This window comes from Coregonus lavaretus, assembly GCF_964263955.1.
Source record: "Coregonus lavaretus genome assembly, contig: HAP1_SCAFFOLD_154, whole genome shotgun sequence".
In the NCBI taxonomy this organism is placed as follows: domain Eukaryota; kingdom Metazoa; phylum Chordata; class Actinopteri; order Salmoniformes; family Salmonidae; genus Coregonus; species Coregonus lavaretus.
The window spans coordinates 887,138-907,057 of NW_028160661.1; the positions used below are offsets into that span (position 1 = coordinate 887,138).

Consider the following 19,920-nt stretch of genomic DNA (forward strand, 5'->3'; position numbering starts at 1 on the left):
TGCAGATGCTACTCTAGAGGACTGTTTTGCACAGACTGGAACATGTTCCGGGATTCATCCAATGGCATTGAGGCGTATACCACCTCAGTCATCTGCTTCATCAATAACTTCCGGCGATGATGTGGCGAGGAGCAGCAGCTAACTAAAGAGGCTGTGTAGCTCCAACTATATTTTAACTAATTGTTCAATGCCTAGTTACACATTTTGTTTACTTATTGTCGGTTACATGGAAAAACGACTTAGAAACGCACAAAAGCAGACACTTTTGACGAAAAACAGGAAAATGTTGTCTACCTGCAGCTGCTGCTAGTAAGGAAAATGGAGGAGAAGAACAGCCTGATGACCCAGTTCTAAATGAGATTTGTAAAATGAACAAAAATTGCGAAAGTGAGCGAAGATGTGGCTGAAATTAAACATACAGTGGGCACACTGAAAACAAAAGTGGACACTCTAGACAACCAAGTTACAAACGCAGAAGAGAGGATATCAATCCTGGATGACAAGAACACACACCTAAATGACACTGTTGAAAAAATTGAGACTATGATCGAAATACTCCAAGAATTACTTAAATACCAGGAAAATTACAGTATGAGAAACACACTTCGGATCAGAGGGGTTCCGAAATCCACATAAATACGGGAGGTGTGAAAGACATTTTACGCAACCTACCCCCCGCCAAAGAGCTTAGTACTTTTCACTGAAAAGGGACAAAGGTGGAGTTTATCCTTGACTTTTCCAAGGAGGTTCAGGACAAGAGAAATGCGTTCATGGAGGTGAGGCATATGTGCATGAAACGGGGACTGAAATACTCGTTGCAATATCCTGCTGTGTTCTGGGTTACTGTGAGAGGATCACTATGTCGTTTCATAGACCCAAAGGAGGCAAAGAAGTGTGTCATGGACGTCAATGAGGCCGAACAAATTGAGTAGCATGGTAGGCTATAGAAGATCCGCATGGTGGCAGTGGTTCATCACAGATGGGCAACCATTTTTTTCTAAGGTGATAGAATCTCCCATGTTGTGAGTAATAATGGGAGATATAATTGATCTTTCTGGTTTACAGTTGACATCATTATAGTACTAGGTTAAGCAGGAATATAATCCAAGCATATAATTCTGTATTATGGTTATAGTGGGGATAAACATATATATTATTTTAAGTTTTCACTCTAATAACAGCAATAGTGGGTCAATATAGGCCATAACAGGTGTGTTTGTGCCATGCGTGATGGGCACAACACAAAGTGTTAGTCAGTTTATTCTATTTGATCATTATTATGGCCTATACCGGTCTCCCTTGTGACGCCCCTCCCACTCTGTCTGCCGAGGGAGGACGGGACACCCCTCCCACTCTGTCTGCCGAGGGAGGACGGGACACCCCTCCCACTCTGTCTGCCGAATTCTCTTTGTTCTTGTTTTCCTTAATAGGATGTCGGTGGGCGGAGCCGGGAGTGTCGTCAGAGAAATGGGACACACCTGGGCTCGGGTGTGTCCCAGGGTAAATACACCTTTCCCCCATTCATTGTGGAGACTCTCTCCATGCAGACACACTGTTGGATTTTGGTTGTGGCATTTTTGTGGCTGTATTGTTTATTTGCTTTTGCACCTTTCAACACTCCTCATTATCACATCTATGCAAGCATCCACTCACTGACACTACTGACTACACACACCATTGTTAATTTTATGTAGTTTGCTTTAGTTAAGGAATAACAAAATATATTTATCTCCACGTTGTCTCCCCATTTGTTACGGACTACTAGCCGGTTCGTGACACCCTTTTGTGTTTAACCTCAGTTTACATCCCCTGTCTTTTGGAATTAGACAGTTCATGTATCAGTCTACATGAAAGGTAATCTCTTCTCTTTGCGAGAATAATGATCAGCCTGTCGTTATGTTCAATGTTTTTGGTTGATCAAAATGTATATTGTCATGACTATATTTGGTCAAATGTTGTTATTCTAGCTGGAGCGTCAGTGGAGGAAGACCTCAGGACACTTCACACAGATGAAGGCCTGGTTTAGGGGGAGGGAGATTTGGTTTAGGGGGAGGGAGATTTGGTTTAGGGGGAGGGAGACATATTTGTTCTATGGGAAGTTTAGTGTTCTAGGTGGGGGGCATTATCAGTTGTTCACTTTCATTGATTCACTAAGCAGTGGCTATCAAACACATTGATTTCAAATATTCGAACACTCGTCACGTTTTGGTAATAATATATTTACAACCTTTCAGATATAATGACCAATGTGATTAAAGTTACATCGTGGAATGTGAACGGATTAGGTTCATATTTAAAAAGACGAAAGGTATTGAATTATCTTAAACAAAAAAACTCAGACGTGATTATGCTCCAAGAGACCCACCTGCTGGAAAAGGATGCTCCTAGGGTGGGAGACAGATGGGTGGGCAGTGCTTACCAAAAGGATGCTCCTAGGGTGGGAGACAGATGGGTGGGCAGTGCTTACCAAAAGGATGCTCATAGGGCAGTGCTTCTCAATTATTTTCTGTTACGCCCCCCCCTAGGAAGAAGTAAACATTTCGCGCCCCCCAACTCTCCGCCGCGACTGTAAATAGTATCATTTGTCTATAAAATTGTTATATGTACACCTCTGCATAACATTGTATCCTTATTAACATTAAAGAAAATAAAAAAGAAAGAAATATAGATCAACTTACAACAAAGAATAACTTTATTAACATTGTAACAGAAAAGACTTAAAGTGCATCAATTTGCCTGAAATTTAAAAAAAAATGCAACCCTTATTTAAACTGTAATTTTTTTTTGACCATTTGATGCAGAAAAATGCAATTAAATATAATCAATAAATATTAATAAATTCAAATTGATCAGCAACATTAACTCAGGAGCACAACATATGAAACACTTTGACCTATAAAACAAAAATGAATAAAACAATTTGTGCTGATTCCTCGTCTCCCACCGTAGTCACAGTGAAGCCAAGCGCTACATACGCTTCGTCATATTTCCTTGTCTTAGCTTTCGGGAGAATTTGTCTCATTATCTCCGTCTCTCTCCGCCTTTCTTTTCATCCCTGTTAAATATGTTTCCATGGTGTCTCCTAAGGGTTTGTTATCTGCACTTCATATCTCCTGCTCTGTGCTGTGTGCTCTTGTTCGGTGCAAAAAAAACCTACTCCCTGCGGCAAAAAAAAGCATGTTCCCCGGGGTCACACGCACCCCCCCTGGCATCGCTCCGAGCCCCCCCAGGGGGGCGCGCCCCACTATTTGAGAAGGACTGTCCTAGGGTGGGAGACAGATTAGTGGGCAGTGCTTACCAAAAGGATGCTCCTAGGGTGGGAGACAGATGGGTGGGCAGTGCTTACCATAATATATTCAACCAAAAAATAGGGTTCTCTATTCTATTTTCCAAAAGTATACATGTTCAAGTGGAAAAACAGTTTAAGGACAGAGGGACGAATCTTGATTTTACTTGTAAAGATTCAGGACAAAACATAGTACTGGGAAATATTTATGCTCCAAATGAGGAGGCCCCAGACTTCTTCCTACAACTTAAGAAAATAATACTGGATTTCGGTGATTTTCCTCTGGATTATAATATGGTCCCTGACGCTTTCTTAGATAAATCCAAAACTGGTCTAACCAGGACCTCAAAATCAAGAAGCAATAAAACACTGTGTAAAGATGCTGGTCTTTATGATATATGGAGATTGATCAATCCAACCGCTCGTGATTACACATTCTTTTCAAATAGGCACACTGTTTATTCACGCATGGACTACTTTCTGATCTCACCCTCTCATAGATAAAGTGGGTGCTTGCAGTGTGGACATGATAGCTATGACAGATCAAGCACCCATAGGAGAAGAAAGAAAAATGTAAATGTTGGCGAATGAACACCAGTCTCTTACAGGACAAGGCATTTTGTGAATTCCTTAAAACACATGATATTCTTTTGAACAAAAATAGTGCAAAACAGGTACATGTCTGGGAAGCTTTTAAAGCTTACATATGCAGAGTAATGATACAACGATCAGCTACTATTAAGAAACTAGATAAACAGAGCTCAAAACGCTGGAGAGGGAATATTGGTCCAATCCTAACAACATTTCTCTGGTAAATCTGACGAATACCAAATACGAGCTGAATATTTTATTTAGTAAAAAAGCTGAATATTCACTGTACAGGCTGAAGCAGAGATGGTACGAATCAAGTGAAAAGGCAGGAAAACCATTGGCCAGTCAATTGAAATCTAGAGAAACAGATCGGCAACTAGGTGGAATCAGAAATAAGACAGGCAAGCTGATTACCAATCATAAAGAAATAAACAATATATTTCGAGACTTCTATCAGGAACTGTATACTTCAGACGGTCCTTTAGACATGCAGAAAGCAGAGGCAATCTTTCTGAATTTGAACCTTCCTAAACTAACTGAAGAAGACAGGAATTGGCTCAACCACCCTATTACTTTGGAGTAATAGACCGAAACTATAAGACAAGCACTCAGTGGTAAAACTCCAGGGTTGGATGGGATACCCAGTGGTAAAACTCCAGGGTTTGATGGGATACCCAGTGGTAAAACTCCAGGGTTGGATGGGATACCCAGTGGTAAAACTCCAGGGTTGGATGGGATACCCAGTGGTAAAACTCCAGGGTTGGATGGGATACCCAGTGATTTCTATAAAAGGTTTGCAGAGCAGCTTAGCCCAGAAATATTGAAAACATTTAACACATCAATTGACACAGGTGAGCTCCCACCTTCTATGAGTGATGCAGTAAACTCCCTAATCCTCAAAAAGGGAAAGGATCCCCATGAGTGTGGGTGCTACGGATCCCCATGAGTATGGGTGCTACCGTCCAATTTCTTTGGTAAATTGTGATGGAAAATTGTTTACAAAACTTCTGGCTATGAGGGTAAATCAAATCATTAAGAAAATCATAAATCCAGACCAGGTGGGATTTGTAAAAGGCAGAACTCCATCTGATAATCTTAGACGCCTATTGCATGTCATCTGGAAGGCAAAGGATTTGGATACTTCAGTGGCAGCCTTATCCCTAGCTGCAGAGAAAGCCTTTGATAGGGTGGGCTGGGACTCCCTGCATTATACAATAAATACATTTGGATTTGGACAGGCCTTTCAGAATATTATAAAACTTTTGTACAACGACCCCAAATCCATATTAGTCACTAACAGACTACGATCAGCTCCATTTTCAGCAGGACGAGGCACGAAACAAGGTGACTGTCTCTCTCCTCTCCTATTCATTATAGCATTAGAACCATTAACCAAACCATTAGGCTGCATCAGTCAATCAAAGGGATTAATATGGGAGGTAGGGAGAATAAACTACTGCTTTATGCAGACGACATATTACTATTAATGTCATACCACCTTCACTGGACCTAGTAAATGCGTTCTCAGAGATTTCCGGGTGCACTGAATATTCATGTCTGTCAAATTATTGTTTAATGCCAAATGTAATTCAATTGTATTTTTGTTATATCGTGAAAGGAAACAATAAAAACTATAACTACAATAAGTGCATCGACAGCATCGTCCCCACAGTGACGGTACGTACATATCCCAACCAGAAGCCATGGATTACAGGCAACATCTGCACCGAGCTAAAGGCTAGAGCTGCCGCGTTCAAGGAGCGGGACCTTAATCCGGAAGCTTATAAGAAATCCCGCTATACCCTCAGACTAACCATCAAACAGGCAAAGCGTAAATACAGGACTAAGATTGAATCCTACTACACTGGCTCTGACGCTCGTCGGATGTGGCAGGCTTGAAAACTATTATGGACTACAAAGGGAAACCCAGCCGCGAGCTTCCCAGTGAACTGAGCCTACCAGACGAGCTAATTGCCTTTTATGCTCGCTTCGAGGCAAACAACACTGAAGCATGCATGAGAGCACCAGCTGTTATGGACGACTGTGTGATCACGCTCTCCATAGCCGATGTGAGCAAGACCTTTAAACAGGTCAACATTCACAAGGCCCGGGGCGTGTACTCAGAGCATGCGCTGACCAACTGGCAAGTGTCTTCACTGACATTTTCAACCTCTCCCTGACCGAGTCTGTAATACCTACATGTTTCAAGCAGATCACCACAGTCCCTGTGCCCAAGAATGCAAAGGTAACCTGCCTAAATGACTACCGCCCCGTAGCACTCACGTCGGTAGCCATGAAGTGCTTTAAAAGGCTGGTCATGGCTTACATCAACACCATCATCCCGGAAACCCTAGATCCAATCCAATTCGCTTACCGCCCCAACAGATCCACAATCTCAATCGCACTCCACACTGCCCTTTCCCACTTGGAGAAAAGGAACACCTATGGGAGAATGCTGTTCATTGACTACAGCTCAGCGTTCAACACCATAGTGCCCACAAAGCTCATTACCAAGCTGATCCTCAACACCGGGGCCCCTCAGGGGTGCGTGCTTAGTCCCCTCCTGTACTCCCTGTTCACCCACGACTGCGTGGCCAAGCATGACTCCAACACCATCATTAAGTTTGCTTACGACACAACAGTGGAAGGCCTGATCACCGACAACGATGAGACAGCCTATAGGGAGGAGGTCAGAGACCTGGCAGTGTGGTGCCAGGACAACAACCTCCCCCTTAATATGAGCAAGACAAAGGAGATGATCGTGGACTACAAGAAAAGGAGGGACTATCAGGCCCCCATTAACAGAGAGTTTCAAGTTCCTTGGTGTCCACATCACCAACAAACTATCATGGTCCAAACACACCAAGGCAGTCGTGAAGAGGGCACGACAACACCTTTTCCCCACAGGAGACTGAAAAGATTTGGCATGGTCCCCAGTTCCTCAAAAAGTTCTACACCTGCACCATCGAGAACATCCTGACCAGCTGCATCACCGCCTGGTATGGCAACTCCTCGGCATCCGACCGTAAGGCGCTACAGAGGGTAGTGCGTACGGCCCAATACATCACTGGGGCCAAGCTTCCTACCATCCAGGACCTATATACTAGGTAGTGTTAAAGGAAGGCCCAAAAAATTGTCAAAGACGCACGGCAAGCAGTATCGGAGCGCCAGGTCTAGGTCCAAAAGGCTCCTTGACAGCTTCTACCCCCAAACTATAAGACTGCTGAACAGTTAATCAAATGGCCACCCAGACTATTTACATTGAACCCCCACCCCCACCCCCCCGCCCCCCCTTTGTTTTTACACTGCAGCTACTCACTGTTTATTATCTATGCATAGTCACTTTACCCCTACCTACATGTACAAATTACCTCGAATAACCTGTACCTCTGCACATTGACTCGGTACCGGTACCCCCTGTATATAGCCTCATTATTGTTATGTAATTTTATTGTGTTACTTTTAATTTGTAACTTTAGTTTATTTAGTAAATATTTTTTTACTCTTTCTTGAAATGCATTGTTGGTTAAGGGCTTGTAAGTAAGCATTTCACGGTTAGGTCTACATCTGTTGTATTCGGCACATAAAATGTGATTTGATTTGATCTCATATTTGCTTCATATAGCGTCATAGCATATCTACTTCATATTATGTCATATTATATTAGCTTCATATAACATATCATATCAACTTCATATAACATCATTTCATTTTAGCTTCATATAATGTCATATCATATTAGCTTCATATAATGTCATATCATATTACGCTTCATACAATATCATATTAGCTTCACATGACATCATATCATATTAAATTAATATAAGATCATATCATCTAAATAAAATGCTGTATCATATTAGATTCATATAAGGTAATGTTGTATTAGCTTAATATAATATATTAGCTTCATATGAAGTCATATCATATTTACTTCATATAAGATCATATCATATTAGCATCACATAATATCATATCATATTAGCTTCATATAACATATTAGCTTCATATAACATCATATCAACTTCATATAATGTCATATCATATTCACTTTATATAACATCATAACATATTAGCTACATATTACTTCAAGTCATATTAGCTTCATATAACTTCATATCATTTCATATCATATTAGCTTCATGTAAACATCTTATTAGCTTCATTTAAATTAATATAATCTCTGCTTCATATAACATATTATATTAGATTAATATAACATGATATCCTTAGCTTCATATAACTTCATAAAATGTGATATCACATTACCTTCATATAATCTCATATCATATTTACTTCATATAACATGTCGTAATTTTAGCTTCATGTACCTTTATATCATTATAGCTTCATATAACATCATATCAACTTAATATAATGTCATATAATATCAATTTCATGTAATATCATATCATATTAGCTTTATATAACGTCATATAATATTAGCTTCATTAAAGTTATATCACATCAACTTCATATAACGTAATATCATATTAGTTTCATATAACTTCAAATCATATTAGCTTCATATACAGTACCAGTCAAAAGTTTGGACACGCCTTCTCATTCCAGGGTTTTTCTTATTATTAAGAAAATATTTTCTACATGCCTTGATGACAGCTTTACACACTCTTGGCATTCTCTCAACCAGCTTCACCTGGAATGCTTTTCCAAAAGTCTTGAAGGAGTTCCCACATATGCTGAGCACTTTTTGGCTGCGTTTCCTTCCCTCTGCCGTCCGACTTTTTAAATTGTTTTAATACCTTTATTTAACTAGGCAAGTCAGTTAAGAACAAATTCTTATTTACAATGACGGCCTACACCGGCCAAACCCGGACGACGCTGGGCCAATTGTGCGCTGACCTATGGGACTCCCAATCACGGCCGGTTGTGATATGCGCCACTCAGGACTCATCCCAAACCATCTCAATTTGGTTGAGGTCGGGGGATTGTGGAGGCCAGGTGATTTGATGCAGCACTCCATTACTCTCCTTCTTGGTAAAATAGTCCTTACACAACCTGGAGGTGTGTTGGGTCATTGTCCTGTTGAAAAACAAATGATAGTCCCACTAAGCCCAACCAGATGGGATGGCGTATCGCTGCAGAATTCTGTGGTAGCCATGCCGGTTAAATGTGCCTTTGAATTCTAAATAAATCATAGACAGTGTCACCAGCAAAGCACCCCCACACCATAACAACACCTCCTCCATGCTTTACGGTGGGAACTACACATGTGGAGAACATCTGTTCACCCACACCGTGTCTCACAAAGACATGGCAGTTGGAACCAAAAATCTCCAATTTGGACTCCAGACCAAAGGACAGATTTCCACCGATCTAATGTCCATTGCTCGTGTTTCTTGGCCCAAGCAAGTCTCTTCTTCTTATTGGTGTCCTTTAGTAGTGGTTTCTTTGCAGCAATTCGACCATGAAGGCCTGATTCACACAGTCTCCTCTGAACAGTTGATGTTAAGATGCGTCTGTTACTTGAACTCTGTGAAGCATTTATTTGGGCTGCAATTTCTGAGGCTGGTAACTCTAATGAATTTATCCTCTGCAGCAGAGGTAACTCTGGGTCTTCCATTCCTGTGGTGGTCCTCATGAGAGCCAGTTTCATCATATCGCTTGATAGATTTTGCGACTGCACTTGAAGAAATGTTCAAAGTTCTGGACATTTTCCGTATTGACTGACGTTCATTTCTTCAAGTAATGATGGACTGTCGTTTCTCTTTGCTTATTTGAGCTGTTCTTGCCATAATATGGACTTGGTCTTTTACCAAATAGGGCTATCTTCTGTATACCCCCCTATAAATAATAAATAATATGCCATTTAGCAGACGCTTTTATCCAAAGCGACTTACAGTCATGCGTGCATACATTTTTTGTGTATGGGTGGTCCCGGGGATTGAACCCACTACCTTGGCGTTACAAGCGCCGTGCTCTACCAGCTGAGCTACAGAGGACCTTGTCACAACACAACTGATTGGCTCAAACACATTAAGAAGGAAATAAATTCCACAAATTAACTTTTAGGAAGGCACACCTGTTAATTGAAATGCATTCCAGGTGACTACCTCATGAATCTGGTTGAGAGAATGCCAAGAGTGTGCAAAGCTGTCATCAAGGCAAAGGGTGGCTATTTGAAGAATCTCAAATAAAAAATATATTTTCATTTGTTTAACACTTTTTTGGTCACTACATGATTCCATGTGTGTTATTTCATAGTTTTGTTGTCTTCACTATTATTCTACAATGTAGAAAATAGTAAAAATAAAGAAAACCCCTTGAATGAGTAGGTGTTCTAAAACTTTTGACTGGTAGTGTATATATATATATCTCACCAGGTCAGGATATTTAAGCCTCCAACGGTCCATTGAGGTATTTCAATCCGTATTATAATCTCCCACCATAATAATAGAGTATTGTATTGCTTGTAGGTCTTGATAAATTATTATGTATATTTTCAAAGAAGCGTGGATCATCATTATTTGGACCTAACCCTAACCCTAACCCTAACCCCCCCCCCCAAGCCATTACTGTGATTCATCTTGTAATGTCCCTAGCATCATTACCCCATAGCAACATATGTGGGATACACACACACACACAGAGCTGTTTGAGAAGGCATGCAAAATGTAGCAAGAATGGGGAGATTTGATTAACCAATGTCAAGTCCAATCTGATGGAGCTCAGATACACCCCCCTACCCTGAAACACACACATGCTGGTCCCCCGTTGTGACCATTTTTCCCAAGCATCTCTGTGCGGTCAGAACGTTTGATTATTTTGTGCCACCAGGGTCACAATAATTTGCCCCCTCTCTGATTGTCTGAGTGTGATCCCCTCCCCATGGGTTACTGCAGCTACTGTTGCCAGCACTGCCCCTAACTGGGTGGGGGCACCCCACCGGAATTCCCACCGGGTAGTTACAAGGACGTTAAGGTTCTCATTAGCAGCTATTAGAAATTCCTTATATATTATGCTCACCCATCCGGGGGCTTTGTAGGACCAACCCTGCCAGGCAGGCTCAGACTCCTGAGGGTACAGTGTTTCTTTAGTAGGTCTCTGACCACGTTTATCTTTCTGGCGGCTGTGTACAGGCTACTTGCAGTAGGCCTATAAAACAGATAAGGACTTCTCCTTAGTGTGTGGGTCGCTCAGCTGGGTGTCTAGGGTATAGGGTCGGGGACCGTTCTATCATGATAGGACAATAAATAAATAAACTATATTTATAATTTATTTTAAAATGTATATCCCATATCTGCACAAAATTGAAAACTCTCTCTGTCACAACTCCTGCTCGCAGACACACATGGGCTCTAGCTTTTGCAACCATTTTCCTTTTTCACTCACTTAAATCCACACTTCTCCTAACATAAAAACACACACCCCACCTTCCATCACAACACACTCGCACATACCCACATCCTGTGCCTTCTATGTCCTCTGTTTGCTGTGTTTTTATCCCTACCATGTTGATTCCTACCTCATTCCGGGCTTTTGAGTGCATTTTTTGTTCCAGTTCTGATATTAGAAGATGTATTATTTAAATAATGATCCCTTCTCGTAATGCTGTCTTTTATCTATTTATAAATAGAAAGTTGAATACTAATTATATGATACCATTCCCTGTTTTGAATGGTATAGTGTATCTGTAGTTTATTTATTTATAAATTGTTGTATTTGATTGTTTTCCAGAGTTTTTTTTTATTATTACGATCCCTACCATGGGTAGTATTGGGTGTTCCATTATTCCACTCCTCTATAGGAACTTTGTATTATTTAGAACAGCCATGGAGTAGTCTTGGTGTCTCCGAACAGTTGGTTATCAATGTACAGTTTATCGACTACAAGAGCTACACGTTTCCCTTTAAGTCTATTCACCTTGAAGAGTGGGTACAGAACTTTGTGCCGTTCTGTGATTTCCTTCGGGAACTGATCATTCATGCCTATTTACGTGCCAGCAAGTCTTTTGCCTTTAACAATTATTATATCTTTAAAGGATGCACATTTGGCAACGATTGGGTGCTCGTATCACTGTCCTCTCTGTCAGAAACGGTGTACCTATTAGCTTCATATGTCACATCACACTTGCTTCAAATAACGTCATATCATATCAACTTAATTTAACATCATATCATAATAGCTTTTATATAACTTCATATCATATTACCTTCATGTAACATCTTATTTTAGCTTCATATAACTTAATATCATATCTACTTCATAAAACGTCATATCATATTAACTACATTTAACTCCATATAACGTCATATCGTATTACCTTCATTTATAAGTTCATACCATATTAGCTTCATATAACGCCATATATCAATTTCATATAATGTCATATCAACTTTATGAAAAATGTATGCACTAACTGAAACTGTCAGTAGATCTGGATAAGAGTGTCTGCTAAATGACTAAAATGTAAATATAACTACATATCATATTAGCTTCATGTAACTACACATGAAATCAACTTCATATAACGTCATATCATATTAGCTTCATGTAACTACATATGAAATCAACTTCATATAACGTCTTATATTAGCTTCATATAACATCGTATCATAATAGCATCATATAACGTCTGATATTGGCTTCATATAACGTCTTATATTAGCATCATATAACGTCTTATATTAGCATCATATAACGTCTGATATTAGCATCATATAACGTCTTATATTAGCTTCATATAACGTCTTATATTAGCATCATATAACATATTATATTAGCATCATATAACGTCTTATATTAGCATCATATAACATCTTATATTAGCATCATATAACGTCTTATATTAGCATCATATAACGTCTTATATTAGCTTCATATAACGTCTTATATTAGCATCATATAACATCTTATATTAGCATCATATAACGTCTGATATTAGCATCATATAACGTCTTATATTGGCATCATATAACGTCTTATATTAGCATCATATAACGTCTTATATTAGCATCATATAACATCGTATCATATTAGCATCATATAACGTCTGATCCAGGCTCTGTCGCAGCTGGCCGCGACCGGGAGACTCATGGGCGGCGCACAATTGGCCCAGCGTCGTCCAGGGTAGGGGAGGGAATGGCCGGCAGGGATGTAGCTCAGTTGATAGAGCATGGCGTTTGCAACGCCAGGGTTGTGGGTTCGATTCCCACGGGGGGCCAGTATAAAAAATATTATGTTTTCACTATCTGTAAGTCGCTCTGGATAAGAGCGTCTGCTAAATGACTAAAATGTAAATGTAATGTATTAACATCATATAACGTCTTATATTAGCATCATATAACGTCTTATATTAGCTTCATATAACGTCTTATATTAGCATCATATAACGTCTTATATTAGCTTCATATAACGTCTTATATTAGCATCATATAACGTCTTATATTAGCATCATATAACGTCTTATATTAGCTTCATATAACGTCTGATATTAGCATCATATAACGTCTTATATTAGCATCATATAACGTCTTATATTAGCTTCATATACCGTCTTATATTAGCTTCATATAACGTCTGATATTAGCATCATATAACGTCTTATATTAGCATCATATAACGTCTTATATTAGCATCATATAACGTCTTATATTAGCATCATATAACATCTTATATTAGCATCATATAACGTCTTATATTAGCTTCATATAACGTCTTATATTAGCATCATATAACGTCTCATATTAGCATCATATAACATCTTATATTAGCATCATATAACGTCTTATATTAGCATCATATAACGTCTTATATTGGCTTCATATAACGTCTTATATTAGCATCATATAACGTCTTATATTAGCATCATATAACGTCTTATATTAGCTTCATATAACGTCTTATATTAGCATCATATAACGTCTTATATTAGCATCATATAACGTCTTATATTAGCTTCATATACCGTCTTATAATAGCTTCATATAACGTCTTATATTAGCTTCATATAACGTCTTATATTAGCATCATATAACGTCTTATATTAGCATCATATAACGTCTTATATTAGCTTCATATAACGTCTGATATTAGCATCATATAACGTCTTATATTGGCATCATATAACGTCTTATATTAGCATCATATAACGTCTTTTATTAGCATCATATAACGTCTGATATTAGCATCATATAACGTCTTATATTAGCATCATATAACGTCTTATATTAGCTTCATATAACATCTGATATTAGCATCATATAACGTCTTATATTAGCATCATATAACGTCTTATATTAGCATCATATAACGTCTTATATTAGCATCATATAACGTCTTATATTAGCATCATATAACGTCTGATATTAGCATCATATAACGTCTGATATTAGCATCATATAACGTCTTATATTGGCATCATATAACGTCTTATATTAGCATCATATAACGTCTTATATTGGCATCATATAACGTCTTATATTAGCTTCATATAACGTCTTATATTAGCATCATATAACGTCTTATATTAGCATCATATAACGTCTTTTATTAGCTTCATATAACATCTGATATTAGCATCATATAACGTCTTATATTAGCATCATATAACGTCTTATATTAGCATCATATAACGTCTTATATTAGCATCATATAACGTCTGATATTAGCATCATATAACGTCTGATATTAGCATCATATAACGTCTTTTATTAGCATCATATAACGTCTTATATTAGCATCATATAACGTCTTATATTAGCATCATATAACATCTTATATTAGCATCATATAACGTCTTATATTAGCATCATATAACGTCTTATATTAGCATCATATAACGTCTTATATTAGCATCATATAACGTCTTATATTAGCATCATATAACATCTTATATTAGCATCATATAATGTCTTATATTAGCATCATATAACGTCTTATATTGGCTTCATATAACGTCTTATATTAGCATCATATAACGTCTTATATTAGCATCATATAACGTCTTATATTAGCATCATATAACGTCTTATATTAGCTTCATATAACGTCTTATATTAGCTTCATATAACGTCTTATATTAGCATCATATAACGTCTTATATTAGCATCAAATAACGTCTGATATTAGCATCATATAACGTCTTATATTAGCATCATATAACGTCTTATATTAGCATCATATAACGTCTTATATTAGCATCATATAACGTCTGATATTAGCATCATATAACGTCTGATATTAGCATCATATAACGTCTTATATTAGCATCATATAACGTCTTATATTAGCATCATATAACGTCTTATATTAGCATCATATAACATCTTATATTAGCATCATATAACGTCTTATATTAGCTTCAAATAACGTCTTATATTAGCATCATATAACGTCTTATATTAGCATCATATAACGTCTTATATTAGCATCATATAACGTCTTATATTAGCATCATATAACATCTTATATTAGCATCATATAACGTCTTATATTAGCATCATATAACGTCTTATATTAGCATCATATAACGTCTGATATTAGCATCATATAACGTCTTATATTAGCATCATATAACGTCTTATATTAGCATCATATAACGTCTTATATTGGCTTCATATAACGTCTTATATTAGCATCATATAACGTCTTATATTAGCTTCATATAACGTCTTATATTAGCATCATATAACTTCTTATATTAGCATCATATAACGTCTTATATTATGGAGGACTAAAAGTGCCACAATTAAATAAATAAATACACCATTAAATAATTACTTAAATGTGTCATTAATTAATTAAAATTAGAATTAAATACATAAATGTGTTATTAAATGTGTCATTAATTAATTCAAATACCGATTCATTTTATGTAAAATACATATATAATAATTTCACTATTTACATTTACATTTCATGGTCCTGCGTTGGAGTGCTTCCTGAATTACTTAAAACTGTCAAACTGACCCATCAAAAGTTGGTAGGCGGAACCTAACGCCTGATTGGTTACCCTCTGCATCAAGCCAAGACAAATCAATTCCGGATAATGTCAGCAGGTCCTGCTTCTACATCCTCTGCTAAGTTTAAAATGTCTCTAACCAACTCCCTGGAAAGTTCACGGAGATCCTCCATTGTCTCTATCCAGGTTGGCCTACTCTACTTCAGACCAAAGCAATGGATCAGACTAGATTCGCGTTAGCCCCGCCCACTGACTTTGATGGGTCAGTTTGACAGTTTTAAGTAATTCATGAATCACTGCAATGCAGGATCATGAAATGTAAATGTAAATAGTGAAATAATTATATATGTATTTTACATAAAATGAATCGGTATTTGAATTAATTAATGATACATTTAATTACACATTTATGTATTTAATTCTAATTTGAATTAATTAATGACACATTTAAGTAATTATTTAATGGTGTATTTATTTATTTAATTGTGGCACTTTTAGTCCTCCATATTATATTACCATCATATAACGTCTTATATTAGCATCATATAACGTCTTATATTAGCATCATATAACGTCTTATATTAGCATCATATAACGTCTTATATTGGCTTCATATAACGTCTTATATTAGCATCATATAACGTCTTATATTAGCATCCTATAACGTCTTATATTAGCATCCTATAACGTTTTATATTAGCATCATATAACGTCTTATATTAGCATCATATAACGTCTTATATTAGCATCATATAACATCTTATATTAGCATCATATAACGTCTTATATTAGCATCATATAACGTCTTATATTAGCATCATATAACGTCTTATATTGGCTTCATATAACGTCTTATATTAGCATCATATAACGTCTTATATTAGCTTCATATAATGTCTTATATTAGCATCATATAACATCTTATATTAGCATCATATAACGTCTTATATTAGCATCATATAACATCTTATATTAGCATCATATAACTTCTTATATTAGCATCATATAACGTCTTATATTAGCATCATATAACGTCTTATATTAGCATCATATAACGTCTTATATTAGCATCATATAACGTCTTATATTGGCTTCATATAACGTCTTATATTAGCATCATATAACGTCTTATATTAGCATCATATAACGTCTTATATTAGCATCATATAACGTCTTATATTAGCTTCATATACCGTCTTATAATAGCTTCATATAACGTCTTATATTAGCTTCATATAACGTCTTATATTAGCATCATATAACGTCTTATATTAGCATCATATAACGTCTTATATTAGCTTCATATAACGTCTGATATTAGCATCATATAACGTCTTATATTAGCATCATATAACGTCTTATATTGGCTTCATATAACGTCTTATATTAGCATCATATAACGTCTTATATTAGCTTCATATAATGTCTTATATTAGCATCATATAACATCTTATATTAGCATCATATAACGTCTTATATTAGCATCATATAACATCTTATATTAGCATCATATAACTTCTTATATTAGCATCATATAACGTCTTATATTAGCATCATATAACGTCTTATATTAGCATCATATAACATCTTATATTAGCATCATATAACGTCTTATATTAGCATCATATAACATCTTATATTAGCATCATATAACTTCTTATATTAGCATCATATAACGTCTTATATTAGCATCATATAACGTCTTATATTAGCATCATATAACGTCTTATATTGGCTTCATATAACGTCTTATATTAGCATCATATAACGTCTTATATTAGCATCATATAACGTCTTATATTAGCATCATATAACGTTTTATATTAGCATCATATAACGTCTTATATTAGCATCATATAACGTCTTATATTAGCATCATATAACATCTTATATTAGCATCATATAACGTCTTATATTAGCATCATATAACGTCTTATATTGGCTTCATATAACGTCTTATATTAGCATCATATAACGTCTTATATTAGCATCATATAACGTCTTATATTAGCATCATATAACGTTTTATATTAGCATCATATAACGTCTTATATTAGCATCATATAACGTCTTATATTAGCATCATATAACATCTTATATTAGCATCATATAACGTCTTATATTAGCATCATATAACGTCTTATATTGGCTTCATATAACGTCTTATATTAGCATCATATAACGTCTTATATTAGCATCATATAACGTCTTATATTAGCATCATATAACTTCTTATATTAGCATCATATAACGTCTTATATTACCATCATATAACGTCTTATATTAGCATCATATAACGTCTTATATTAGCATCATATAACGTCTTATATTAGCATCATATAACATCTTATATTAGCATCATATAACGTCTTATATTAGCATCATATAACGTCTTATATTAGCATCATATAACGTCTTATATTAGCTTCATATAACATCTTATATTAGCATCATATAACGTCTTATATTAGCATCATATAATGTCTTATATTAGCATCATATAACGTCTTATATTAGCTTCATATAACGTCTTATATTAGCATCATATAACATCTTATATTAGCATCATAAAACTTAACATCAACTTTCTTTATCTCTAAAGTTGCATTCTAGTCATTCATTGAAATGGTTCAATAACGAGAAGAAGTGATGGCTTATTCTTTCTTTTATTGCAGAAAAGCTTCTGGTTTCCACTGTTCTTCCACACTGCGAAGGAGAAAAATGTGTCTCACCTAAAGTTGAAGAAACCAAAACAGTGATCATCTGGGCAATAGCTTTTTGCTTTGTCATGCATTCAAGCAATCACCTTAAAGACCTAGATTCAAAAAAAAAATGACCTTGCTATTTTGTGTAAATGTTGCAGAAAGATTTATTATAATTGCGATGAATATGTCTTGTATTATAAACCAATTTCTATAGTTAGTGTGTGAAAAGGTTTATTTTACAAAGGATTGTGCTCTAACACTCATAAATATGCCTTTTGATTTCATTAAATTAAACCTCAATGTAAAGCAATCTTCTCTTTTTTTATTGTCTTTATATTCATTACAATGACAAATGCAATGTCTTCCAACTGCAAGAAGTCCTCCAGCAATATCTGAACTTTTACTTTTGAAAAGCGATATCCCAACTATAAATACACTAAAGTACACACACTAAAGGGTAAAAAATACATTTCTAACAAAAGTGATGTCATCTTGCTTGAGGAACAATAGAGAACAAAAGAGGAAATCCCCCACTTGTGCTATGACATTACTTATCTGGACCACCTATTGAGATGTGCCTCTTGTTCAGTAAATCAGGTGTTACACGAGGTGAAAAGGAGACGAGAGCCATTTTAAGGAAATAAAAAGCAATGTATTTACATTCACATATCAAACTGTTTACACAAAACAGACCTGAAACAACTATCTAGGTTTGTTGCATGAAGAAATTAATAAATAGGTGTTGATCAGGAATCATGTAACTGCCGAGGTAGAATATTGAAAGTGAAACTTTCCATTTTGTGTTTATCTTCAGATTTAGCTTTAGTTGTAACTTCCTTAGTTAGGGTTAGGGTTAGGGTTAGGGTTAGGGTTAGGTACAGGGATAAAAATTCAATTGGACAACCCTGTCCAATTCTGTATGTGGAGAAGGTAATGTCGTGGGGAGCTGGGGTTTGTTTTGTTGTACTCCTGGGAGGCCGTAGATGTCCATCGATGTGCTTTGGAGGGGGCTAGGTGGATTTCAAAATGTGGTTATGTTTTTTGCACATAGGTACAGGGTTAGGGTTAGGGTTAGGGTTAGGTTTTGAATTAGGGTAGGGTTAAAAAGAGACTGGTTTGTCTTGTGGTGCGCAGGCCTATTGTTGTGTGCCCCTCCAATATAATGCTATAAACCATTCAACTGTTAAAATTATCTAGATTACCCCCTCCAAACCTTACCAAAAGTAAGTAGGTTATTATTGTTTCTAAATGATAGTCTGAGTGGTTATCTAGGACCATGAAGGGACTGAGATATTAAAATATACAAGGGATCAGGGGATAGATGCTTTAATAATACATATACAAACACAATTATATACACATATATAAGCGCTAGAAGACAAAGTGCTAAGAGATAAAGTGCTAAAATGTCAAAA

General features: G+C 36.3%; 1 protein-coding gene across 1 annotated transcript in view; it reads left to right on the plus strand.

The window, feature by feature from the left end:
- Nucleotides 1-18,623, plus strand: part of LOC311121590 (dendritic cell-specific transmembrane protein-like) — a 53,469-nt gene extending 34,846 nt beyond the window's left edge. Inside the window, exon 5 of the mRNA XM_084196051.1 lies at nucleotides 18,476-18,623. Within this exon, the coding sequence (XP_084052177.1) occupies nucleotides 18,476-18,559 (84 nt within the window). The 3' untranslated portion in view covers nucleotides 18,560-18,623. The remainder of the gene's footprint in view (nucleotides 1-18,475) is intronic.
- The last annotated feature ends 1,297 nt before the right edge of the window (nucleotides 18,624-19,920 follow it).